Source organism: Bos indicus x Bos taurus, chromosome 24 (assembly GCF_003369695.1).
Source record: "Bos indicus x Bos taurus breed Angus x Brahman F1 hybrid chromosome 24, Bos_hybrid_MaternalHap_v2.0, whole genome shotgun sequence".
In the NCBI taxonomy this organism is placed as follows: Eukaryota; Metazoa; Chordata; class Mammalia; order Artiodactyla; family Bovidae; genus Bos; species Bos indicus x Bos taurus.
Genome location: NC_040099.1, coordinates 42,603,639 through 42,630,974, shown reverse-complemented (window position 1 = coordinate 42,630,974; position 27,336 = coordinate 42,603,639). Strand labels below are relative to the sequence as shown.

At 49.4% G+C, this 27,336-nt stretch overlaps 1 protein-coding gene across 3 annotated transcripts in view; it reads left to right on the top strand.

The window, feature by feature from the left end:
• The first annotated feature begins 16,954 nt into the window (after positions 1-16,954).
• PIEZO2 (piezo type mechanosensitive ion channel component 2) overlaps positions 16,955-27,336 on the top strand; it is a 251,309-nt gene continuing 240,927 nt past the window's right edge. For all 3 annotated transcript variants that reach the window (XM_027525524.1, XM_027525522.1, XM_027525523.1), the window contains exon 1: positions 16,955-17,032. In XM_027525524.1, coding sequence (XP_027381325.1) covers positions 16,969-17,032 — 64 coding nt within the window. In that variant the 5' untranslated portion in view covers positions 16,955-16,968. The remainder of the gene's footprint in view (positions 17,033-27,336) is intronic.

Sequence of the window (27,336 nt, the reverse complement as noted above, 5' to 3'; positions counted from 1 at the left end):
CTCTTAGATGTTTGATGTAGATTATTCTCTGCTGCTGCTAAGTTGCTCCAGTTGTGTCCGACTCTGTGCGACCCCATAGATGGCAGCCCACCAGGCTCCGCCGTCCCTGGGATTCTCCAGGCAAGAACCCTGGAGTGGGTTGCCATGTCCTTCTCCAATGCATGAAAGTGAAAAGTGAAAGTGAAGTCACTCAGTTGTGTCTGACTCTTAGCGACGCCATGGACTGTAGCCTACCAGGCTCCTCCATGGGATTCTCCAGGCAAGAGTACTGGAATCGGTTGCCATCCTTCTCCAGGGGATCTTCCCGACTAAGGGATCGAACCCGGGTCTCCCACATTCCAGGAACATGCTTTAACCTCTGAGCCACCAGGGAAGCCCCAGATTATTCTCTGCTGCTGCTGCTAAGTCACTTCAGTTGTGTCCAACTCTGTGAGACCCCATAGGCGGCAGCCCACCAGGCTCCCCCATTCCTGGGATTCTCCAGGCAAGAACACTGGAGTGGGTTGCCATTTCCTTCTCCAATGCATGAAAGTGAAAACTGAAAGTGAAGTCGCTCAGTCGTGTCTGACGCTTAGCGACCCCATGGACTGCAGCCTACCAGGCTCCTCCGTCCATGGAATTTTCCAGGCAAGAGTACTGGAGTGGGGTGCCGTTGCCTTCTCCGAAGAACGTTATTACTGATAGAACTGGTCTATTAGTCAAATGGATAGATTTATTGTTCTGATAACACTTTTAGAATCATGAAAGACCTTTGTCACCTTATGTCTCTTTAAAGCAAAGCATATATTATGAAAGCCTCCAAGCTAGGTTTCAACAGTATGTGAACTGAGAACTTCTGGATGTTCAAGCTGGGATTTGGAAAAGGCAGAGGAACCAGAGATCAAATTGCCAACATCTTTTGGATCATAGAGAAAGCAAGAGAATTCCAGAAAAATATCTACTTCTGCTTTATTGACTATGCTAAGGCCTTTGTGTGGATTACAATAAACTGTGGAAAATTCTTCAAGAGATGAGAATACCAAACCATCTTACCGGCCTCCTGAGAAACCTGTATCAGGTCAAGAAGCAACAGTTAGAACCAGACATGGAACAATGGACTGGTTCCAAATTGGGAAAGGAGTAAGACAAGGCTGTATATTGTCACCCTGCTCATTTAACTTACATGCAGAGCACATCACCTGAAATCCTGGGATGGATGAAGCAAAGGCCAGAATCAAGATTGCCAGGAGAAACATCAATAACCTCAGATATGCAGATGACACCGCCCTTATGGCAGAAAATGGAGAGGAACTAAAGAGCCTCTTGATGAAAGTGAAAGAGGAAAGTGAAAAAGTTGGCTTAAAATTTAACATTCAGAAAACTAAGATCATGGCATCCAGTTCCATCACTTCATGGCAAATAGATGGGAAAACAATGGAAACAGTGACAGACTTTATTTTCTTGGGCTCCAAAATCACTGCAGATGGTGACTGCAGCCATGAAATTGAAAAGACACTTGCTCCTTGGAAGAAAAGCTATGACCAACCTAGACAGCATATTAAAAAGCAGAGACATTACTTTGCCAATAAAGCTCCATCTAGTCAAAGCTATGGTCTTTCCAGTAGTCATGTATGGATGTGAGAGCTGGACTCTAAAAAAAGCTGAGCACCAAAGAATTGATGCTTTTGAACTGTGGTGTTGAAGACTCTTGAGAGTCCCTTGGACTGCAAGGAGATCAAACCAGTCAATTCTAAAGGAAATCAGCCCTGAATATTCATTGGAAGGACTGATGCTGAAGTTGAAGCTCCAATACTTTAGCTACCTGATGCGAAGAACTGACTCACTGGAAAAGATCGTGATGCTGGGGAAGATTGAAGGCAGGAGGAGAAGGGGGCAAAAGAGGATGAGATGGTTGGATGGCATCATCAACATGAACATGAGCTTGAACAAGCTTCGGGAGTTGATGATGGACAGGGAAGCCTGGCCTGCTGCAGTTCAAGAGGTCTCAAAGAGTCGGACATGACTGAGCAACTGAATTGACTGACTGTGTTCCTTGAAAATGAATTTGTTTTTCTATAACAAAGTCTGGATGAAAAGTGAGCCTAAAATGATCTGTGAAATGTTTAATTTCTTTCTTTTCTGAGTCAAATTTAAAGTAAACTCAAAGAGGAATGAGAGCTTGAGTGTCTGCTGCCATGAAATCTACTGGGCTCAACAAAGAAGGTCTGTGTGCTTAGAGGGGTCTTAGCCCCTCCCCACACCCGCAGCCTTTGGTAGCAGTGACTTATGGGCTCTGAGGTGCTGTGCCCCAAACAAACCCCAAAACTGCCGAGAGCTTGACAGGACCATCAGTCATGGTGCCCACTCAATTTTGCACCCTGTTGAGTCAGCAGCCTAGATTTAAGCGTTGGGTTTTGTTGCATGTTTCATGGGGCTGGGCCAGAAATTCCTTCTTGTATTTAGCTGTGGGTTTCTTGTTCACAAAGCCTGGGCCAGCTCATGCCCTAGTGGCTTCTACAGTCTCTCTCTCTCTCTCCCATTTGTTCTTAAACCACAGGTGTTGTGACAGGAAGATTTTATTCCACAGGTAACACAGCCCTTCTTTCCTTTTAAGAATTCCCTAGAAAGAGAGAAGTGAGGTTTTCAAACAAACAAACAAACAAAATTCAGATTGCCCAATTCCCACAAAAAGAGAATGTCTTTTTTTTTTTTTTTTTAGTCTGTGAAGCCGTCCCTGTGTCTGTCAGGTTCTGCCATCGGGGTGGGGGGGTGTGCCACAGATGGTTGTCTGGACGTCGCCCCCCGTCCCCCACCAGCATCACAGGCATCCTTGAGTTCCAAGCTTAGTCTGCAGGATCTGTCTACACAGCAGCCTGGGTTGGAGCGGCCGCATGCCCACACCCAGCAGGCAGCCTGTGCTGGAGAAAATCCCACCCCATGGCAGCTGGCCTGACTCCAAAACCCTGGCTCTGGCCTCAGCTGGTACCCCACTGCAGGCGCCCCTGCTGACCCCCATGCTGGACGGGAGCTCTGAGTGGTGCTTTGCAAATCATCTGGCTTCCAATGCTTGGAGCCAGTATTGTCCGCCACTCACTGACCTGAGCAGCCACCTGTAGGGGCAGTGGCTTGGTTCTGGAAGGCCTCCGGCTTCTGGACACACAGAAAAGGCTCCTTGACCTGGGTTTGTGTTGTTTCCTGTGTTGAGAGCCAGTTGAGCCGAAGTTTGTCTCCTTCTCAAACTCCAGATGAGCACTTATTCTATCAAATCCCCTAAATTTAAGACTCCATCACCAATACATGTTTGGCCACAGCCTTGCCATCAGTGACAGGGGCCAGGGTCCTCACTGAACCTGGCTCCATGCCTCTTCCCTTGTCTTCTAACGGCTTCTCAGGGTTAATTCAGCCAGAGGGAAGCCTGACAAGGGACAGGCAGTTGGGGTTGGGGAGCAGGAAGCTCAGTGGCTGGGGTTTCATCAGGGGTCCTGCAGCCATGAGCTGGGGGCCCTGTGATCGCCCAGCCTGCCTTCTGACACATAACCTTAAAGAGAAGGTTGCCTGGTAAGCACACACAAACTCATTCTTCTAAAGCAGTACTGATCATGTTGCTTTATTTACTCGTCACATTCATCTAGTCCCTTGCCAAGGGCCTCTCTACCTCTGCACCCAGCCCTCTCCCTGTCTGCCCATCAGCCTGCATTCATCCATCTCTTTGCCAGTTTTCACTAAATCTGGTTCACGTTCTATCTCCAGGACCAACCCCACTGCTGCTGGGATCATCCTCTTGACCCACAGCTGGGTGAGCCTGTCTGTCTGTAACCCTGTGGGCTCCTCCCCCTCCAAGGGTATGCCCAGGGCAGCTGGCGTCCACCACAGGGCTTGTCTGGTGTCCACCGCAGGACTGACCTTGTCCCCCAGCCCCCTCTGCATCTTCCTAAAGATGAGCTGATGCCAGATGCCCAGCGTCATCTCCCTCAGCACCTCACTACTCAGCCTAGACACATGTCACCCTCCCCCTCATGTCCCACCAGCCCTGAGTCCACTACAGTCTTGCAGGGGTCAGAGTGAGGGGTCACGCTGGCTGCAGGTCACCCATACTTTCCTTTGGGGAGCCTTGGGGTGTCTCTGCCACCAGAGATGGATTTTCATCCCAGTTACCTGCCTTGCTCCGGGCAAACTTGTCTGTGACCCAGTGATGGTAGCTTCTGTCCTGCAGAGCTGTTGCTGGGACTAGAAGAAGTCGTTTTCTAGATGCATTTCTGAACACAAGGCTGATACACAGCAAGAGCTCAAAGCAGACTGTTCCCACCCTCTTTTCCAGCAGAGAGCTGATGAGCCCCCGTCCAGTGGACCTTTGCTCAGTAGCTCTTCCCCGAGTGCCCACTGCGGGCTGAGGACCTACTTCCTGCATCACATGAGACAGTCTGCCCCCTTGAAGGAGTTTAGGGCTGACTGTGGGGGCGGGGCAGGTACAGGTGTGTGAGAAGGTACACAGGGCATCTCACGGAGTCAGGGGCAGGTGAGATTACCTACAGAGTGGGGAGAGAGGGGAGGAGGCTGCCCAAGACACAGTAGGTGCTCAGGGAGCATCTCTGAATATGCCACATGTTACCCAAGTGTCTGACTGAAGGAGAAGGACAGGACGCAGGGGCAGGCAGTTGGAGGCTTTGTGGCCTCGTTCCCTTGGGGCGGGCCTTTTGGGTTCCTTCTCGGGGGCAGCCCAGTGTTTCTGTTTTTCGGGCTGGAACTCCTGTTTGGCGCTTCCAGGGGGAACTGCCTGACCTGGACACGGAAAAGGTTATTCCAGGACTGACGATCAGGGAAAAAGGCATCATCACCTGACAATCCTTTGGAGTTTTATTCAGCCTCGCGCAGAGTCCTAATGGTTTTTGCAGGAGGTGTGGGATGGAGGACTGTCTGAGTCACAGGGAATCTCTTCAGCTGGCAATCCTGAGAGGCCTGTGGAGGGAGGAGGCGGCGGACTCCCCCAGAACATCCCGGGATGTGCCAAGCGGCACAGCCTGTGAAACACAAACCTTCCAAGAGACACTGAGTATCCACTCTCTTGGAGAGGGTGCGCATTCCAGGACGTGCCTGGGGCCTGGGTCACACATCACAAGCTACTATTATAGGTGTAAGACTTTATGAAGACCATCTGTGTTCCAAGCGCTGAACTTAAAGATGTCGGCTGCCCAATGCAGTGGGGCTCGGGGCCGGTTGGGAGCCTGCCTCTCTCCCTCTGGGCTCGCAGGCCTGGAGGGCAGTGTGGAGAGTTACCATGTGACTTAAACACAAGAATGGAACCAGAGGTGACTGTGTGGTTTCCTTTACTTTGCAGATCACATTAATCCTAGTCCATCAACTGGTGGCACCCCACTCTAGTACTCTTGCCTGGAAAATCCCATGGATGGAGGAGCCTGGTAGGCTGCAGTCCATGGGGTTGCTAAAAGTCAGACACAACTGAGCGAGTTCACTTTCACTTTTCACTTTCATGCATTGGAGAAGGAAATGGCAACCCACTCCAGTATTTTTGCATAGAGAATCCCAGGGACGGGGGAGCCTGGTGGGCTGCCGTCTATGGGGTTGCACAGAGTCGGACATGACTGAAGCGACTTAGCAGCAGCAACTGAAGCATGGCTTTTCTTATAAAACATCAGTTGAATATAGGGTCAGTGTGTTAGAGGTTGGTGTCTGTATCTTGAATGGATTGAGTGTAGTCATGCATATAGAGAACCCAAAGGACGTTTTCTAGGTGCTGCAGTTTCGACGGTTTCTTCCCGCCTCTCTTCCTTAGGCTGAGGTCACTCATTTCCCTTCTGAATGACACACTCGGGTCTTTGGGGGTGAAAGGAGCCAGAGAGGATGGGCTGAGATTCTAGTATTGATGCTATATCATGCAGCACACGTGGCTGCAGCTTGAACTGAGAGCGGCAGTGGGGTCACAGAGGAGGGAGGGACAGAGAGTGGAAGCACAGAAGGAGAGGTGAGAGCGGGCAGCACAGGGCTGTCCCCTTACATGCAAACTGCAAGTGGTCCATGCGGCCGGTGATGCACTGGCCAGCGAACTCGTGCTTACTGATCCCTGTGTCTCTGAAGCACTGTTTGTCTTTGATTCCCCCAGAAATCTTTCCTTCTGTCATCTTTTCTCATGGCACAGCCTCAGCTACTCTTGTTCCGCCGGTTCCCATTTTTTAAGATGCTCCGGGGAGGTTGAATTTGAACTTGATAGTGAGAGTTGTGAACTGGGATGAGGGAGGAAGGCAGAGGGAGAATGGGAGTAGGAAAAGAAAAAGTGGGATGGAGAATTAGGTGAACATTTTGTGGCCAGGGAGCGTCGAAGCTCAGAAGAGCACCTTTATCCACTGAATTTACAAATTCACGTGAATTTAATACAGTGGTCTCACTGTTGTGGTGTTATTTCTCTTTTCTTTGGGAAAAAGTGGGATGGAAACCGGTTTTCTACTTTTCTTCTTGGCTGCAGAAGAGCACAAGGCAGTTACAAAACTGTGCAAATATGATGTGAAATACCATAGCTTTGTAATTACCAACCCAAACCCTAGGTGCCTTCCAGGTTGCGCTGCCACAAAATTGCTGCATAGTTCTCACAAACTTCATCAAACCCCATAAGATAATCTTAATCTTTTCAACTTTTTATAGTTTTGAAAGTCAGAAAAAGCTTTCCTTTAGTTATGAGACATGAAAAGTCCTAAAGCTTAGAGTCACTTTAAAAATATGCATATATGAAAAGGCACAGACTGTTTTAAAATTAAAAGACATTTTGCTTTCACAGCCCTTTAAAGGGCCAAAAATTCATGCGACATACTTGTCTCAAACTTGGGAAGATCCCCTGGAGAAGGAAATGGCAACCCACTCCAGTATTCTTGCCTGGAGAATTCCATAGACAGAGGAGCCTTGTGGGCTACAGTCCATGGGGTCACAAAGAGTTGGACACGACTGACTGACTAACTTTGCTTTACTTGTCTCAAAAGCTAATCCTGTGAGCGGTTTGTCACCTGCCCTCAACAACATTAGAAGGGAATAGTCTGAAATCAATAAAGTGTTATTGAGCATTTTCTTTTTGATGAAAACCATTGTTTTTTCTACTGTTCTAGAATTATTTACTACTGAAAAGAGATACTTAAAATTTTCTTTTTGGAATATAGAAAATATTCATATGTTCCATTTACATATCAAAATTATATTAAAATGTACACTCAGAGAAGTCTTGCTCCCATATAAGCCCTCAGTTTCTGATGATCCATCTTGTTATTTTTTTTTTTACATAAATAAGCAAACACACACACACACACTTCCTCTCCTTCCTTTCACAAAAGACTGGACACTAAATTAACTGTTCTATACCTTGTGTTTTTTACTTAACAGTGTATGCTCTTATCCATTGTTAAACTGAACTACATTGTTCTAGAATTTACTAAAATACTATCTTATATACAATTTTAAAATACAACATTTAATGGTTTTTGTTTAGTAGAATTTATTTATGCGATAAGTTTAGGTGATTCAAGAATCTGAACAACATAAAACTGGTATATTGAGGATTCCTATCTGGTTCTTCCCACATCCCTCCCCACCTCTATACACTTAGCTGCTGCTGCTGCTAAGTCGCTTCAGTCGTGTCCGACTCTGTGCGACCCCATAGACGGCAGCCCACCAGGCTCCCCCGTCCTTGGGATTCTCCAGGCAAGAACAATGGAGTGGGTTGCCATTTCCTTCTCCAGTGCATGAAGGTGACAAGTGAAAGTGAAGTTGTTCAGTCGTGTCTGACTCCTAGCGACCCCATGGACTGCAGCCTACACTTAGAGGCACCCTTTATTTATCCTTGTAAATCATTTGGGTTATTTTATTGTAAATGTGACTCAGCTATTATTTGGCCCACTTCTATACACAGAATGGGTCATTCTATAGGTATATTCTGCCATTTGGGTTTTCACTTAACAATATGTGTGAGAGTCTTCGAATCAGCCTAGAACTCATCCTTATTCTGTTCCTGCCGGTCCACAGTGTTCTTCCTCATCTGAATGGTTGATGTCAAATTCAAGGTGTAAGCTGGGGTGTATGAGTCCCCAGCCTTCCTTACATCTTCCCAGCTGCCCCCCTTCACCTCTTCTCCCGAGGGCCCCCCCTTGGCCAACCTCTTGCAGCGGAACCTCCCCTCCCCACCTCCAGGCTCTGTTCAGCTGGGCCGTCTTCTTCCCCATAGGCTCTGCTCTCTGCCCAGACTCACCCCGGCCCAGACTCTGTGAGCCTGGGGACTTCATGTTTACCTGCGCATCCTTGTGCCAAAAGCTACCGTCCAAGGAAACATTCCCTCTAGGAAATGCCTTGCTAATGGGACCAGCTACTGCCGGTATTGATCGCCCCTCCTGTTTCACGGCACAGCGTTTATCTGGTCACTGGGATGAACTGCTCCTCGCCCTCCATACATGTCTGTTCTGTTTAGCGGCATGTTGTTTAGATGTGTTAGTATCTTCCATCAGGGCAGTGGGGTTATGTTGACTGTGGCTTATCCTGTGTATTTGAGGGGACTGCAGATTTCTGGCTCTGTCACTTTGGGGTTCATTGTACAGTGAGCTCTCAAAAGGCAGTTGTGCTCCATCACAGCCTGGTGCCCAGGGAGGAAGCCGACATCTGTGACAACTCAGTACCTGGGTAGGCATGAATCTCCCACCGCGCTTCTGGGAGCAAAACCCTCTAGACACTGTCATCATCAAGAAATCAAGGAGGAAGACTTTTGTTACAACACGTAGCTTGTGGAAGATGTGGTTACCTTCATCTGCACATTGACTTTCCCTGTGTGTGATCTGAGTAGCAGTGTTTCTGCGCCCAGAAGGTGCATCTACTGGCAGAGAGGGCATTTCAATCTTCGGCTCTGAGTAAATCTTCGGGTTAGAAACTTGTCTGGCTCCCTTCCAACCTAACTCCCAGGAATGAATTGCAAACTCATGAGATAACATCTCAGAAGCACCCTGAGCTTTTAAGGGAAAGGAACCGAGGTTGCCAGGTATCATCCTTGTAGCCCAAGGTCTGGGTGACACCTCCCCACTCTGCACCATTTCTGGGAAAGAGGCTGGACCCTGGTTCTTTCCAGGGGCTGTTTACCCAAGTGGCCAGATCCTTGCTTTCCACACAGGTGGTGAGCTGAGTGCCCCAATGGCCACACTTCACCTTCATTATTTTTTTTGTTTTGTTTGTTTCAGAAACAAAACCACACCATTTTAAGCAACTGTCACGTCTTGAAGCTTGGAAGTGCACAAGCTGGGGTTTGAAGGTAGGTCTGTTTAACTTCAAATCCCCTCCACGCCCACAACACACATCTTGTTTTTCTACTGTGGAGACTGAGAGGGCCTCCTGGACTCAACCCCCTGCTTCCACAGGAAGGAAGAAAGAAGGAGACTCTGGAGGATAAGGGAGGGCAGGCAGCCAGGTGGCAGTGCCAACTCTGGCAGGTGTGCCTACCTGAGCTCAGGCCGGGGGCAGGGTGACATTACTGCACAATGCGGGTTCCTCCTTCCCCAGGATTCTCCAGGATGGTTGAAACCTGCATCCCAGCACTCACAGGCGGGTCCACAATGAGCAGATCATGCAGGGGCTGTGTCTCTGGGGCCCCAGGGTTGAGCCCAGGCCTGCACACTGTGCTTGCCCACGAGGGCTCAAGTGCCACCATCTTGGTGAAGATGAATCCTGACTCTGCTCCACGCTTGCCATGACATCTGGAGAGGTCCACCTGCCCAGCCAAGATGCCACGTGAGCTGGGAAGTGGGGTGAAAAGCCCAATTTGGAGGCAAAGGAAAGGGAGACATTCACAACCTCTTCACCTGTGCTTCATTCAAATGCACATGAACACACAGAATCGAGGGTATTCGACTCCCCCGTTGGCCGCAGCTTTCTTCTTCTTTCAGCCCCTTGCCCTTTACTTCCCAGGCTTCCATCATATGAGTGGTTGGAATTTTTGGAACTGAGTTAGATGTAGGCTGACCCAATACCGAAGATGACACCTGGACACACAGTTGTGAGGAGGGACGGGATGGGGTTGTGGGGAAGGTACTCCGCTCCCTCCTGGGGGGCTCTGTGGGGGACCCACCTGACCAGGTACAGCTCTCCCCTCCCCCACCCCTAGAGGGCCTTGAACTTGATGTGATGCCCCTCCCCTCCAGCTGTGTGTCCAGGTGTTGTCCTCGGTGTTGGGTCAGCAGACATCTAACTCGGTTCCGAGAATTCCAACACATCCTATACCATTCCTGGCTCATTGCTTTTAAATTTTGTAGTGTGTTTTGCTTTTAAAATGTCCACTTTTCTCAGTTTTTTTTTCCAAACAGAATATCACAAGAGGCATTTCCTCCCCTGTTAGGAAGGCAAGGAAAGTTGAACGTTGGGTAGCTGTGGGCAGGGAAGTTCAGACCCCTCTCCACCAGGGGATTCTGACCCAGAAGCAAATCTCTTCAGTCTGGGGGGAAGGAGCTAGTGTCTTTTATTTATTTTTGTAAGAGGGACCATTTCCTCACATCCCCAAACAAACAAGCAAACACTTGTTTGAAGGATCTAAAAGAATCTTGGAAAAACCCATGATGTTTATCGCATCCTTGGACGAACTGGAGATGTTTGTGCTGATCGATCGAGAAACATGACTGGGCTTTTCAGAGTCAATAACGTCTGCTCTGCTTGTGGGCTCACAATGGCTGACGCCATCCATCTGCTGAAAAGTCGTGGAAAAGTCAGCCTGGGGTGCTGCTCCTTCTCTACCCGTCTGGATAAGTCCTTCACTCATTCAACAAGCATTTACTCAAGGTCTGCTCTGGGCCACCTCCTATCTCAGGTTCCAGCCACACAGCAATGAACAGAAGAGAGTTCTTGCCTTCACGGAGCTTATACTCTGCAGAATCCACAGCCACACTTCAAAGTGCAGCAAGCACCACCTTCTGGAGAAATGAGAACAAGCAAGGTTCACCACCACGCTCTCCTGTGGTACCTGATTCTTCCGCTCAGTCCTCTGCGCATGGGCCTGGTTCCCTATCTACAGTGATTGATTCATGTCTGTCTTTACCAGATGGTCTCTGCATGAAGGCGCCGCTGAGGGTTTGAGCCCATCAGCCTGTTGTTGGCTGCAAGAGAGGGTTGTTGGTTGTGCCTAATATCTCGCTTTGGGCACTTGTATTTTTCATTATACTTTTAGCCAAAAGGTGGCGCTGCAGGAGAATAAGTGAAGGAAGCTCTGCCCTTGCTGACTTAGTTACTGAAGGGCCTGAGACAGTCCCAGTTGCAAGCTAATGTAGGCTAATGTCAGTAACTAGAACTGGCCATTCCCCAAACGTGTACACACCCCACACAAACACACATCCCAAAGTTCTTAAGAGCCAAGAATGAAAATCACTTTGACTCACCAAGAATATTCACATTTCAAAGACCATTTAAGAAATCCTGATGGAGTTCCAGGAAATGCAACTGGAATCCAAGTCATTTTGAAATGTGCATTTATTAACTAATAAATGTCTATAGAATATGGACAAGGAAACTTTTCCTGTTTCAGTGGATCCAAGTAAAGAAAAAAACTTGCAAATTTTTTGTTTAGTAACTTGCTTTGAGTGACTACGTTTTACTGTTAAATTGCTCCCCAAATTCCCTTTAGACTCTTTCCAGAGTTTAATTTAGTCTTTCTGGATGAAATGAAGCCCTCAGCCTCTCCAAAGGCTTCAGTAGAAATGACACAGAAAGCAGCTAAACAATCCCGAGATAAAAATCTGCTCAGAAACCTGGTGTCGACTGTGAATAATACATGGTGGTTCCCATGTTTTAGAGTCAGCCATCTGGGCACCAGTGCCCAAGGTGAGTCACCGGCCTCCGCAGAGCACCCTCCCCATGGATTCATAGTTGCTTCCTTTATGTGTCAGCCCTGCAAAAACAGATAGAACTGTACATGCTCCTCTATTTTCACATGAGATCTTACTTACCCTGTAATAGATATTTGTGTATGTGTGTCTGTGCGTGTATGTGTGTGTGTGTAATTGAAGCAAGTAACCAGAACACAATTTGGAGACGATATTTTGCTGTATAGCCTGCTTCATAGCTTGCTTTACAGGTGGAATTCCACCCATGCCCTGAAAACCTAGAATCTGATTGAAAACTAAGGCATGGACATGTCAGTTGGCTGATTTTTCAAAGTTCTTGATCATCAGACACAAAACCAGCAGTCGGCTTCAGATTCTGAATCCACATGACAACTTAAAAATTGCACTTCAGGCCAAGGTGTAAACTTCTGTACATCCTGCAGAAAGATGGCAGGTAAGGGCCAGATGCCACAGATGGTAAAGCAGGGATACACATAGGGATTTTGTTCATTTTTGCTGTAGATGACTGTGGGGGAGAACATCTAGGGGAGAACCTCTTTAGAAGAAGCAGAGCACAATGATGCCTCCCACAAATTATTAGAAGGTGTCTAGGTTTTTGGAATTCGGAGACCTTAAAAATACTTCAGCTGTAAACATCAAACTGACAGCTTAAAAAGTGTAACCACAGAATATATTAGCAAAGAGAAGACAGGCTTTCATTCTGCTTCCAAGTTTTTCAAGTTTAAGAGCCAAAAACCACGTGGCTTCTAACTAAAATCACTTTTAGATGAATACTATGGCTTACAAATGAAAACACAGAAATGCGAATCTCTGAAAATATGAAGTGAGTACATATGTCGACAGAACACACATTACTGATGGGAGAAGAGGACCTTAAGTTGGCTGGAGGCAACACTTTCTCTGCAGGCTCAATGGCGCCTATGGATCTTGGCAGATTTCACTGGGGGAAGAAAATGCCAAGTTGACAACTTTCATACTCCTCTGGGAAACACTGGTGAAGTTACCATTTGAGACTGAAAAAGGTTATTAACTCCGTGTTTGCATTTTGAGCACAGTAGAGAAAATTAGCCTTTGGGACAAGGATGGTGTTTCTGAGTGATTTTGTCAACGGGGGGAGCATCAGACCAAGTTCAGAAGAGATGAAGCCTAACAGGTGAGACGAAACCCACAGCTGAGAAGAAACCCACAGAAGCCACAGCGACATATTCTCTGTGGCTAAATCTCAAACACTCAGAAGAATGTCTCTCGGTGGGTGGCGGGGGGGCAGTTTTTAACACATTACTAAGGCCAGGACATCTTTCTGAGAGCAGGTTATGGTATTTCAGCATAACAGCCTCAGAAATGCAGGAATAGTTCTTGTTTTTCAGTAATAGCAATGGCAATAGCATTAATACTAATATTAGCCACTACTATTCATCGGACGATGACTGTGCTCCAGGCATCTCTGAGGGTTCTCTCCATCTACGTAGCGCTTCATATGAGCTAGTCTGTATGGCTTTCCTTAAGGTATGGAAGAGGAATCTGAGGCATTAAAGTGTCAGTAATGACCCATCCATGTGGATGCAGAGATGCCTGGAGTGACCAGTGCCTGATTCATCATGTGGGCAAAAGTTGGCGTTATATGCTTTAGGTGCTCATCAGATATCAAAATGCTGTGTTTATGAGTATCCAATGGAGTTGATTTTCTCCTTAAAGCATTTCTACTTTGTGCCAGGTTTCAGGCAAGATCATGCTCAGATGGAGGATGAAAGTGGCTGGCCAAACAGGGCTCCTCACCAAGGGCAGCCATGTCTTGTGGGCCAAAAAATCCTTAAAAATCAACTGGTCTAGATATTAGCTACTGCTCCTCATACTGGGGAAATTTTAGCGTAAAACAGCCCTTGTAAAGACAACACCACTGACTACTGCCATGAAGACCTGTATCATCGCAGTATGAAAACACAGCTCCAGAAAGGTGGCGTTGTTTGGGCGAGGCAAGTTTTGAAAACCATGGTCTGTTTCCGGAGTTCTGACATGTGAATGAGTACAGTGGTTCTCTCCTCTGACTGCACACCTGAGCACCATCTCCTGGCTTTCCCAAGCACACCGGTGTGGGGGCCGAGAACAAGTCAGAGTCAAAATCAAGGGCTTTGGTTTAATGGAGAGATCCCAGGTGCCTGTAGCATGCAGCCAAGGGGAGCACACCTTCTAGTAAAATGCAGACAACTGAAACTCCTTGAGTGTATATGTGGGTGGACGAAGAAGTGGGATCTAGGTCTTAAAGTCTCTAAAGACCAAATGGTCAACTTGGTACACAGAGGGACAGGACAAGCAGGAGGTGGATTAGGGAAGATCGTGCCTCTCCTAACCGGGTATATGAGACAGTGATTTGGAGGACATCTAGACAGGTCTAGGTCCTGTTTGACCATTTGACCATAGACCATTGGACCGAGACCTGTTTGACTATTTGACCATGGTCAAAGCCATGGTTTTCTAGTAGTCATGTATGGATGTGAGAGTTGGACCATTAAGAAGTCTGAGCACTGAAGAACTGATGCTTTTGAATTGGAGAAGACTCTTGAGAGTCCCTTGGACTGTGAGGAGATAAAATCAGTCAATGCTAAAGGAAATCAACCCTGAATATTCATTGGAAGGACTGTAGTTGCTGAAGCTGAAGCTCCAATACTTGGGTCACCTGTTGCAAAGAGCTGACTCATTGGAAAAGACACTGATACTGGGAAAGATTGAGGGCAGGAGGAGAAGGGGGCGACAGATGTTTGGATGGCATCATCAACTCAATGGACATGAGTTTGAGTTATCTGGGAGACAATGAAGGACAGGAAAGCCTGGTGTGCTGCAGTTCATGGGGTCGCAAAAAGTTGGACATGACTTAATGACTGAACAACAACAAGAAAACGACGGTGTTGGAAACCTACCAAGAACACGACGAAATATTCAGAGTAAACTGAGAATTCATGTGGTGACACAGTGTTACATAAAATTCAGGAGGGCTTTGTGACCTCCTAATTGGGTTCCCAAAACAAGTTGTACCAGAGAGATTGAGGGAGAGCCAGAGGATACCACCTATGAGCATCACAGTGCTAGACTTGGAAAATAGGTGCAGATTGTCATCAGGCTTCTACAAAACACAATTCCTGGGAGAGGACAATGATTTGCTTAAGTTCCTGTTATCTTTTCTAGGCCTAGTGTAGTGTACATTGACATTCGGAGTTCCGGTGGCGAAACTTCTTGAGGACTCTAGAATACAAGGATGGTCCAAGTTTCCCTGTGTCTTTGCAAGATCTGACTGCATCAGGCTTCATAAAAAAGTGTTGGTTCACAGTGTATTTGTCTTTCTCAGGGAATTTGTGAAGACATCTGGGCTCAAAAGGCAAGGTTATTGTATCTCTAAAGGGAGACCTTGTTGGTTATCACAGAGAACTAAGGTTTGTGTAAATTTCCATCAGTAGACTTTTCCATCATCAAACGCCAGTTCAAGCCCAGAAGGCTGGTGGAAGTCAAATTCTTGCCTCTCTGTCCTCCTGATGGAAATGCCAGTTTTGAAGGGTCCTCCCTATAGGTCAGATCACCTGTTTCAGGTCTCCAGGGTCCCCTCAGTGACAAAACTGCTGGATAATTGAGAAAAGAGCATCTCCCAGCTAGAACCAGGTGTCTCTAGATCTTACCTAGAGAAAGAGAAAACAGGGGTTATGAGTAGAGAAGAGAAACAGTATACTCTCTTCCCAGGGGCCACGACAAGCAACAAACCCGAGGCGAAAACAAGACGTCTCCAAAATCTACTAAGTGGGCGCGCATCTGATCCCTATGTCCACTCGCAGATTTCCCAATGACCCAATGAATTTGGAAAGACCCAGGATTTCCCAGATTTCCCAGATTTCAAAGCTGAAACTTCTCGCTCCGTTCAGAATGCGCAGGGACACTGGTCTGGACGAATTCTGCTTTGCTTCCTCTCAGTGCGTGCATGTGGGCACGTGTGGACCTAGCACAGTGACAGTCGCGCCAACTTCTGCTTTCCTGTCGCCTGTGCACAATTCCTGGAGCCTTGAAGGACTCCCCGGGCGCGGGGGTGAGCTCAGGGCCGCGCCCTGGGGAACGGATAGTTCCTTCAGTCTGCAAAAGGACAGGATCCAGCGGCGCTGAGGGTCCGGGGAGCGAGCGCGCCAAGCCCACCGCTCGCAGGCGGGGGCTTCCCTGCGCTGGGTCCCCGCGCCGGCCTCCAGCCGTCCAGGGGCGGGACCACGCGCCGCCCCGAGCCACCTCCCATTGGCCGGCGCGCACGCCCGTCCGCGAGCGCGGCTTCGAAAGTTTCATTGAAGGTGGAGAAGTGAGCGCCGGCCCGGAGCCGGGGCTGCGCCGCCAGGGCGAGGCTCCACTGCGCGGGGCGGGGGCGCGCTGGCCGCCGGGCGGCGTTCGTTTTTCATTTTATTCCTTTAAGTCGAGGCCGAGGAGGAGCGAGTGGAGGCTGCCCCTTCGCGCGCCCCGCTGCCGACCCGTCAGGGAGCCCCGAGCAGTCGGGAATGGTTACGCGAGTCCGGCCGCCAGCGCGCCGCTGTCTCCGGCCCGAAGCCCGGGGGCGCAGAGGCTGAACCGAAGACCGCGGAGGGAGCCACCGCGGGGCCGCTCGGGGCCAGGGCCGCTCCGAGAGCTCAGGCCGAACGAGGGCCACGCCGTCACCTCTATTCTGAGAAGACTCCACGGAGAAGGCTCCCCGCTGCCCGTGAGCGACATCCCGGGAGTCGCCAAAAGGACAGCACGCCCTCCTCTCCCCTTTTCTCGCCGCGCCGCCTCGCGGGACCCTCTCGAAGTGCCTGGTCCCCGGCTCCAGCCTCTGGCATCCGCTGCAGAAACCTCCGGCACCGGATCGGGGAGTCCACACTGGATGGGCCGGGCGTGAGGGGTCGGGCGCCCGACGAAGGGGCTTCCTAGGGCCTGGTGAGCGGCGGCCGGGAGAGCGGAGAGGCGCGGCCAGGAAAGCGGAGAGCGCGCCCTCGGGGCGCACGGCGCCGCGGCTCTAGCCGAGGCGATGCCCAGGCGGCTGCGAGCCGCCGGCCGCAGGAGGCCCTAAGAGGGCATGGGCTTGGCACCCCAGTCCTAGAGACCCTTTGCTCGGACTCGCGGGACCGACGCGATGGCCTCGGAAGTGGTGTGCGGGCTCGTCTTCAGGCTGCTGCTCCCCATCTGCCTGGCAGTAGGTGAGTGTTTCCCTCTCTCCGAGGGTCCACGAGAGGGGAGGGGGCGCTTGGGGAGGGGACAGGCTTCAGAGCAAACCCGGATCACCAGCTCGAGTGCCCGAGACCCGGTTCGGGGAGTCAGCTCCGCGGTCTGGGTGCCGAAGCCCGGCAGTTTCAATTCTCGCTCTGGGGCGCATGAACGGGGTCTGTATGATCAGGGTCTTAACCGTCCAGCTTCACAGTCAGGGCGGCCAGATCGGCCAGTGCTGGAGACGGAGCTGAGTTTAGTAACACACGGAAATTTTTGTGGAGTGCTGACTCGTGCACAATGGATGCGAATCCGCCTGGAAGGTAGTTGTAGACCCCTTCCCAGGTTTGTACAAGAGCACCCTCCCCCTGTCCCTGGACGAAGGACGCTCGGCGCATCCAGAGGGTTTCTAGGCCACCTCTGCCCCATTCCGTGTCCCAGCCCCTGGGGGGAAGAAGGGAAGGACTCGGGTCGCGCAGGGAAGCGGTGCCCTGAAGTTGCTGGCTTTACTCACACAAAAGCCTCTACAACAAAACTGCTGGACGCAGAGGCTGCAGAAACGGAGGCCCAGCTCCGCTCCCGCGCGGTCCAGACTGATCTGTAGCTGCGCTGGGATTCCGAGGTTTAAGCGAGGCCAGAGGGAGCCTCCCGGATTCCCAGGCAAGGATCTCACTGTTTTTATGCGCCGGTAGGGCGTGAAAAGCCACCGGCCTTCAGGTCTTAAGACACCCGCGGGGCGCGGGCTTGGAGTCAGAGGGGCCCAATTTCTCCTCTAGTAGAAGTGCCACACTGAACCCCGCTAAGGTGACTGTGGGCGCCTAGCCCTCACCTGTTCGCACCGGAGCTAGAAAGGAGGACACGTCTTAGCAAGTAGCAATTGCGTTTGCAAGGAGAGCCAGACCCATGCGGAAAAAGCCACCTTTGTCCATTTTGCGAGAGGTGGAGGATCAAGGTCACACCTGTGCTAAATAGGGACGTTATCGGAAGGGGGCTTGGGTGGGTTTCCTGAGGGCTGACCCCAGCTCCTGGGGGGATTATGGGGCCGAGTATTAACACACAAGAAACCTGAGCGGAAAACCGAGAAGGCTCGCGGAGAGGCGAGAGGCCTGGTCCCTGGGCAGGAGGAGGGGCCAGCGCGGAGGCGGTCGCGGCCTCTTTGCCACTCGAGTTTCCGGGCAGGACCCTTCTGCGGGCATCTTTGTCCTTGAGCATCGCTCTGCCGGCGAGGAGCGCGGCTCCCACGAAGTTCCTATGGGCGTCTGTCCCCGCCAGTTTGGGAAATCGATCAGGGACACTGTGTGGCTGCTTCTCAGGTCGCGTCCTGTCCAGGGACCGCGTGTCTCTGCAGGGCCTGACACCGCGCCCGGCTTAAGCGGGGGCTTTCGGTGTGGGGCCGACTCGTGTAGTCAGTGAGGTGGGGAGTGGCTCTGCCCCATCCTGCGCGTCCCTCCGGCCCCACCTCCCTGCCCCCCCACCCCACCAGGTTCGGAGGGGTGGCAGCTCCTGGGGACTGCCGGTGGTTACCTGCGACGCACACCTAGCGGAGCGACAGGACAGCAGCGATTACCCGCTGATGGCCGGCGACCTCGCGCTGAACATGGCAGCTGCAGAGCCTGCCGACTTCCCCTGGAGGTCCGCGGCCTCTGGGGTGGGGTCGCGTCATTCCAACTCATCTTGGGGGTCTACACCGCAAAACCGTTCTGCAGGAGGGTTAGCTTTGAGCCCTCGAGGGCCGGGCACCGGGCACTTTCCAGATTTGGAGCCCGAGGCTCGAGGCGAGAGCCACAGGTTCCCCGGGGCGCCTGTAGGAGCGGGGACAACGGTCGTGTGGGTGGGATCCCGCCATCGTTCGGGGCCGCTTCGTCCCTCCCCTGGCCTCCTCCCAGCGCCCCTGAGCCCCGCGATGCGGTCACCGCCGGGGGCGCACTGGGGCCCAGCCAGGCTCGATAGGGGAGGGGACTCGCACGTGCGCCCCACGGGTCCCCGACCTTCCCGGCGGGAGAGCGGCATCCCGGAACCGAGGACGACCCGGCCGCCCGCGGTCCAGCATCCTGGCTCTAGCTTCGCCGCCTTCCCCTTCCAGCCCAATCCTCAGGATTCCCTCAGCCTTCCGGATGCAGGGAGGGGAACCCGGGGTGTGCGAGAGAGTGTGTGTGTGTGTGTGTGTGTGTGTGTGTGTGTGTGTGTAGCTGCGCACCTGGGGCGTGCGAGTGTGACTGTGTGTGGGGGCGGGCTGCTGGCGCTGGGTGGGGCCTTAGGTTATCTCTCGTTGCTCCCCCTCCCTTGGAGAGGAAGGGGAAGGTCTGAGACCTCGGACCTCAGACTTCCGCCCCACCCCGCCAATCCGCCCCACGGCCTGGATGAGAGCGGAGCTCTAGGGAGGACCTGAGCACTGACTCCCGCCACTGACCCCTCGCCGCTTGGTGAGGAAAGACAACCCACTTCCGACGGCTGCTGCGCGCCTTCTAGTCTTTGTACTTTAACTGCAGGACGCGAGGCTGCTGGGTGGGTGTCGCCTGATGTAGGCATTCAATTCTCTTCTACAGGAAGTGGATATTTTCAAGGTTATTTGAGGGTTTTCAGGCTCCCCGGCTCCCAGGGTGCTACTAAATCAAATATTCAGATTTCCCTAATATCCTGGACATGGAGAGTGCAGTGATCCGCTTGCCATTAGAATCGATTTTTACGTTTTAGTCGTCTATTTTTGTAACTGGCGGAGGCAGTCTTCAAAGCTAAGCCTTTGCAGAAGCTCAGGCCTTTGTCTTTTATCCACCCCTCCACCATCCATGTTGAAATGTTTCTGCAGATGGATGTCCACCTCTCTTCCCCTAAGGATGGTTGCTAAACATTAACTGCCATTGTGCTTAATCTGATGTTTTAAGAGTTCTTTCTTGTCCTGTTACAGAGAAACAATAAGTGAAATCAGTCCTCTTTCAAGCCGGCATTAGGTGGCTCTTGAGTGTTTAAAGCAGAACAAAACCATAACGTAGCATAATGTAATATAATACAGTATGATGTAATATGTTGTTTAGCATCCAAAGTAGACATCCAGTGACAGATTTTCCTATATCAATAGTAAATGAACATTTTGAAGATCTCCAAAACTGTCTGTGACTGCTTGAGTAGCCACCCTGATTATTTTTCCTCAAACTGTACACAAAGGAGAACCTAGATAAACCCTTCCATTATATTATGCAATCTTTAATAATCATAATAATATCTGGTCACCATTGAGCACTTTAGAAATTTTTTATGTATATTATCTTTTAGCCTGACTCCACCATCCCGCTCAACTCTAAGTCTACATTTGAGTCCATTCCAGGGCTGGGAGCTGGTTGGCATGCTGCTGACCACTCGTTCCGTCTTGGCTGCTGTTGCCTGGAGTCTCCTCATGTCTTTCCTGGAAGAGCTGACTTAACGTTATTTTTTGGGGAGAGGGGAACCTAGCTTGGACAGAACGGGTTGGACAGGAGGGGCAGAGCCACAGGGCACCATGAACTTATGATGCCCCTAAACGAAGTGACCAGAGCCACATAGGAGACTGTTAGTTACAAAAAGAACCAGCCAACCAGTTAGTGCTATGTGGGCAAGTCCCACTTGGATAATCTCATAAATCCAGCAAGAATCTCCAAAATTCCCTTTAGAGATAGTTGGCTTAAAGTGAGCAAAACCATGGAGTCATTTTTGGAATATGCATGCATGTGGCCGTATCTGAATATAATTTCCTCCCTATTGCGTAATATATTGCCCCTGCAGCATGTGTCATTTTGCAGCCACATTTACACATACTCCAAGAATTACCAGTGAAGCCTGAGCAAGGTCTCCCCCTTGCCTCTGCTGTAGCTCTTAGATGGAGGAGGAGGTCTCAGCTGATGAAGCGAGCTTTGGCAGTTTGAAATCGCTTTCTTTTCTGTCACACCTTCTGAAGCTTAGACAGATAGATACTATTTATTACTTTCAGCAAGGACAAGAGTGCCAGTGAAAAGGATCAGGAATGTATAGCTTAAACCTAAAATAAAATATTTCATAAACATAGGCAGGCAAGAGGATTTTGTTAGTCGGGCAGTGAAAGCTGGAGCCATGTGTCCACCCCATAGATTGTCATTGGTCTGTCCCTCTACAGGCCATGTGTGCCTATCATCAGAGATAACTTTGGGGAGAGGGTTTGGTGACTCCACAATTTTAGAGACCTCCATTCAGATCTTGCCTCTGATCACAGAGCTGGTTCAGCCTGTTTGTTTTTGTCTTCTTTCTGCACATTGGAGATGTTAACACTTCCTTCCTTGGTTAGTTGTGAGAGAGTGTGCCCTGCACGTCTTGGGTAATGCCTGACACACTGCAGGTTCTCCTAGAGGGAGGGATCCTGGCTGCCTTTGGGAGGAGAGTGGCAGGAAGGTGTGAGGGAGGTCCAGGCAGAAGTTAACAGACCGTGAGTCATAGGAGCCTGGGCTGTGTAGATAGGGTTTGTATGAAAAGAGTTTGGTACCGAAATCTAGAGCCAGATTGTTCCATTGCAAGTTGGTTTGTGTGTGGCAGGAGAATTTCTAATAATCAGGACTTTTCTGCCAGTTTGTTTAGTAGTTTGTATATCTGCATCACATTCTGATTAAATAATAGATTCTCCCTAGAACTGTACTGACAGTTTACTTTTGTCTTCCTGATGCTATACCACCATTTTCATAGCCTTTAATGTGATCTTATTTTTTTCCTTTATTTGTGTTTACATGGCCTTTTCCCTTTTAGATCTCGTGCTAGTACAAGTTAGTTGTTTATGAAGTTGCATAGTAACAGCATGTATATCACACTATAATTTTTCCATAAATGTCCAGGAGAACTTAGAATAGTGTAAGTGTAGCCAGATGGTTAATGAGTGCTTGATTGAAGAAACATATGATGATAGGATGCATAGAATGTAAAACTAACTTCTGTAGGATTTGCAGATATAAACAGTTGTTTGAGGATGAGGAATCAGGTCAACAAAATAAAGCAAATATCTGATTGAATGGAGGCTAGACACAAGGTTGAATTGGAAAACACTTAAAAAATATTTGGCTGTAAGAGATAAACCTAGAGGAAGCTTGTCATTTTCATCAGCCCCTCACATGGCCTTTTAGACCCACTCAGACATGGCAGGATCAAGAAAATGAGAAGACCACATGCTAAGTGTCTGTGTAAAGAGCATATCAGACATACAGTTTTAGCAATTTCATAATTTTTGAACTGTCCAATAATTATCTAATGGGAATTTAGGAATGATAACATGCAAATATGCATTTTCCTATTTATTGGTAGATTAAAACAACTAAGTATACTAGCAATTTTAAAATGTTTTCCCAGGCTCCTGCAGAATATACAGATTTTTATCTGCCTTCTTTCATTGTGCGGGATGGTGCTAGTTCCTGATTCATAAGCTATTGTTGGATTCTTCTTTTCCGCTTTGCTGGTGGTCATACTTTTGCATTAAACTAGAATATTATAGCGCTTCCCTTTGCCAGCTCAGGTGGCAAAGAATCTGCCTGCAGTGCAAGAGACCCTGGTTTGATTTCTGGGTTGTGAAGATCCCCTGGAGAAAGGACAGGCTACCCACTCCAGTATTCTTGGGTGTTCCTGGTGGCTCAGATGGTTAAAAAAATCCACTTGCAATGCGGGAGACCTGGGTTTGATCCTTGGGTTGGGAAGATCCCCTGGAGGAGGGCATGACAACCCACTCCAGTATTCTTGCCTGGAGAATCCCATGGACAGAGGAGCCTGGCAGGCTACAGTCCATGGGGTCACAAAGAATTGAACACAACTGAGCGACTACATACAGCGCAACAGGATGAGGGGATATTCAACTTTTTTCTGTATGAGTTTCAAGTTTTCCACACTTTTCATTAAGAAGAACAAAGCTGTGTATCCATGTGGTTAGTCCCGGTTTTCTGTGGCGATTTCACCAGTCACGGGGGACTAGGGATGGTGGTGGAGGTTATGCTGAGCCTCCACCTCTCTCACAGGGAGTTATTCACTCTGTGACCAAACTCAGAGGATTCTGACCCTTTGAACTGCCCCTTCCCTACCCTTAGACTTGACTCCATCATTGCCAGGCCCTGTCTTTGCCCTGCAGACACCTCCTGTGTGCTCAGTGAAAGCTTTCCTGCACTGCTGACCCTGCACATTTCTGGTGAGACATTGGGTACCACTGCCCAAAACTGAAATTCTGTCCAGATCACACATCACATCCACAGATGTCCACCTACGTTTGTCTTTGCCCTTTCACCCTAGTTTACAGAAGCATTGCCTGTGTTCACACCCTGTGTGTCCTGCAGTGCCAGGGAGCCTCAAGTCTCTGTCTTGGCCTCTTGGGCCCTGTCCGTCCTTCCCGTGTGCTGAGCCACGTGCCTTCCACTGTTGGAAGCCTTCCGCCCACTCCCGCAATCTACTCAGTGGTCCAGAGACCTTGAGCTTTCCTCCCGTCCATCACCGTCCAACCTCAGCGCAGCAATCAGCCAAAGCCCCATGGCCACGCCCACCTCCGCACCAGGCGTGGCCTTGACCCAGCAGGTGCGCAGGCCTGGCTTGAAGCCAGGAGATGCTTTCTTTAGGTGACAGATGGCCCTTTCAGTCCATTCGAAGCAAAGACGCGTCCCCTTGTCAATGTAGGTTAGCAGGGTATTGAGGCTGAAATGAATGAACTTTCTTCGCCTCACTGTTGGGATGCAGTGCGCATGCTCTCTGTGCTCTGGGAGGTGGTCCAGGACAGCGGTCAGCGCTCTGTTCTGCCGCAGGAGTTGCATCCTTTCCCGGGGTTCAAGTTACTGGTCACACGTCCACTCCAGCTGGAGGACGGAAGGAGGACACACGGGAGGGACCCCTTTCCCACCTTCCCAGGACACAGCCTGGAGGTCACGAGATTCACTGCTCTGCACATCCCAGGAGCCTGACCCTGATAATGTCATTCACCTCTGACTGCTCGGGAGTCTGGGGAATGTCATCTTCGTTTGGGCTGGTGTGAGCTCAGCTGAGGATCGGGGAAGGGGCTTCTGCCACAGGGGTGAGAAGGAGAGACGGGGAATATATGTCCAGATGTCGGTCTCTGCCTCCTATGGGGAGGGTGGCTTAGGTGCCTGCAGACCTGCAGATCTATCTTCGCGGAACTCCGCCCCCGGCTTCTAGGCTGGAGTTCCAGCAGCTCCCACATGTGAGGGGCAGACTGTGACCCAGAGGAGGCGCTCTAACCTCCAAAGGGGCGGCCCGGGTTCCCCAGTTTATACAGACAGGAGCCTGAGGAACCTGTGTGGGAGCGTCTGGGGGTGAGGGGGTAAGGAAGGGGAAACACAGAGCTGACTCTGGCCCAGCTGTTGGTCGTGGAGCCTCCGAGTGGCGGTTCTGGATTCAGGATGCCAGGAAAACTCAGGGAGCTGCTCCCTGCAGAGACGCCCACCTCTAGGAGGGGCTCCTGTGCTTCTGCTCACTTCCCACCACGTTTGTGTGAGCCAAAAGTTCCTTCATCTAAAGTGTAGATATTTGTGGAAAAATAAGACAACAGTTCCTCATCCTTGTGTTTATGTGATTTGTTCAATCAGCTTGTTACACTCCTGTCACCCAGCTGGGGTGGGATGGGCATCTTGGGTGAATGGGACAACGTGGGGTATGGACGCTGGGTGAGATGTCATGGCTACTTTTAGGGGACCAGAATGCCCCTGGGCATTTGGAGTTTCACCAAGAAGAGCTCTGGTGCCAAAAGACGCACATCTTCACAGGGCTAGCTCCTTACACAGGAAAGAACACAGAAGTTCTTTCTCTTCCTCCTTCTCTTATTTGTAGTGCATGGTTTCTGATGTCTAAGGGGAAATGCCTGGGTTGTAAAGTCTGAATGTTTTAGATACCAATCTTGGCCTGTCATACTAGCTGTGTGACATTCATCAAAATGCTTAACCTCTCTGTTCTTCAGTGATTTCCCTTGTAAACCAAGTTGTTAGTCGTAGTATCTAACTCAGAGCATTGCTGACAGTACTTTTGAAGCTCTTGGTGCAGTGCCTAGCCTGTGGTAAATACCTAATAAAATGTGGGTCTCCTTGTCAGGTGTAGGCTCAGAATTTAGGCATTATTATTGTCTGGGGGGAGTCTGAGGACCTACTCCTTAAACTGCAGTTGCAATCAACTTCAAGGAAGCTACAGAAGAAGGCCTGATTGAAGGAATGTCTGGATGCCCCTCAAGTCGGATAGGCTACGGGGCCTCTGGGCCATTGCTTGTTTTTTGCCTTGGAAACAAGGGGACATCTGCTCACCTTTAGTCCTTCTTTCTAGGCAGGCTGAGCCATCTCCTCTGTGTTCCCCTGCCACTTGGCTTTATATAATCACAGACTTATGTACTGAGTTACATGATCTCTCTCTTCCCTTCCAAGTGTCTGCAAGTTCCAGTACCCTGTGTGATCTTTCATGCCATCCCCAGCACTAAACCTACTACCTAACACATAGTAGATAGTAAACAGGTATTTGTAGGTTTTTGAACTGCAAAGATGTGTCCCAACATTGCCCTTCAGCTGCCCGGCCAGGGCTGTGACCGACAGTGAACACGGAAGAAATAATGCCGATTGATTGATGATGAATTCACAGGCTAAGTTTTTTCCCTTGAATATCTCAGAAGTCTGAAAAAAAAAAGTTTAGTCTAGCATCTTACGCTCTGGGTTTTTACATCTTTGAATGTAAAATTCATGATGGTCTGATCTGAATGCTCTGCAACTTTCCTAAATGTGAATTTCCTCAGTAGGACAATTAATACCTTTTACTTGCTTTGCAGTGAATAGAGAAAGAAAAACTCACTTGAGATGGTAGAGCTTGCCCAGAGCATCATCCTTGAAGTGCATATTATTTTTTAAGATGTTTTTAGCTCTCCTGGAACCACACGAATTGATCTGTTTTCCGTTGTGGTTGAATCCTCCAAGTCAGCAGTTTTGGCCACAGGTGCAGGAGAGGAGGATGGATGGAGGACCTTAGCAAGCTGAGAAGTTGGAAGCAGAGTGCCCTGGGAACAGGTTATAGATCTGAGCTAACCCAAGTCCTGTCTCCTCCTGCTGCCCCAGGACAGTGCCCACCTGCGGGCAGGTGCCGCTCCGGCATCTCAGTAGGAGCACACCGCTGTGCTTGGGGATCTGCACAGCACGTGTTTTGGGAAGTGGCCTGGTCTGAACGTCTGAAGACCAAGTCTCCATCCTGTTCATAAGGAGCTGTGGGCCTTTGCCAAGTCATGGAAACACTCTTCCTTAATTACACTCTCTAGAAACAAGGTGCTCCAGGCTAAGGAATATTTTCCTGATTCTCCAGTAATATTTCTACACACACTTTCTTTCAATATTAGAAAGGATGACTAGAAAACCATACCTTTTAGTCAACACATTGGAATTGTTGTTGTTCAGTCACTTAGTCATGTGTAACTCTTTGCGACTCTGTGGACTGCACCATGCCAGGCTCTCTCATCCTTCACTATCACCGCAGTTCTCAAACTCCTGTCCATTGAGTCAGTGATGCTATCTAATCATCTCATCCTCTGTTGCCCCCTTCTCCTTTTGCCTTCAGTCTTTCCCAGCATCAGGGTCTTTTCCAGTGAGTCAGCTCTTCAAATCAAGTGACCAAGTTATTGGAGCTTGAGCTTCAACATCAGTCCTTCCAATGAATATTCAGGGTTGATTTCCTTTAGAATTGACTGGTTTGATCTTTCAGTCCAAGGCACTCTCAAGAGTCATCTAACAGCAATTCCAAATAAGAATATGGATCAAACCTGGCCTCCAAACTTATATTTTGATTACCAAAGCCACTATGACTTTATGAAGTATCAACTTGTTAATAATTTCAGGTCATGGTTGATTTTTCATTGCTTTCACATTCATACAGTTGTTTATTTGCTGTTAGAAACTCAGAGATGAATAGTTTCATATCTTTTAAGCTAAGGAAAGGAAAGCTGTTTTAACACAGTCACCTGCTCCATTTACTCCCCAGAGTGATCTGGAGCTGGCAGGACACGGGGCAGCCTCAGTGTGTCTGTGATGGAGAGCTGGGTCCAGTGATACTCTGGTTGAAATGCTGCACTGATGTCGAGAACCACATTCTTGTCCTCTTCTCATTCTGTGCTTCAGCTACCTTCATATTTCATTGTTAATATAACACAAAGAGGCCAAATTAGCTTTTAGCAGAGAAAGTTGCAAATATAGTTCTTTAAAACATAAATAGGCAAAGACAGTTATCATTTGATGATTTTTAAATTAAGCCATAATAGGTTGATTTTCTTTTTTAAAACTTTTAAATTTTGTATTGGGATATA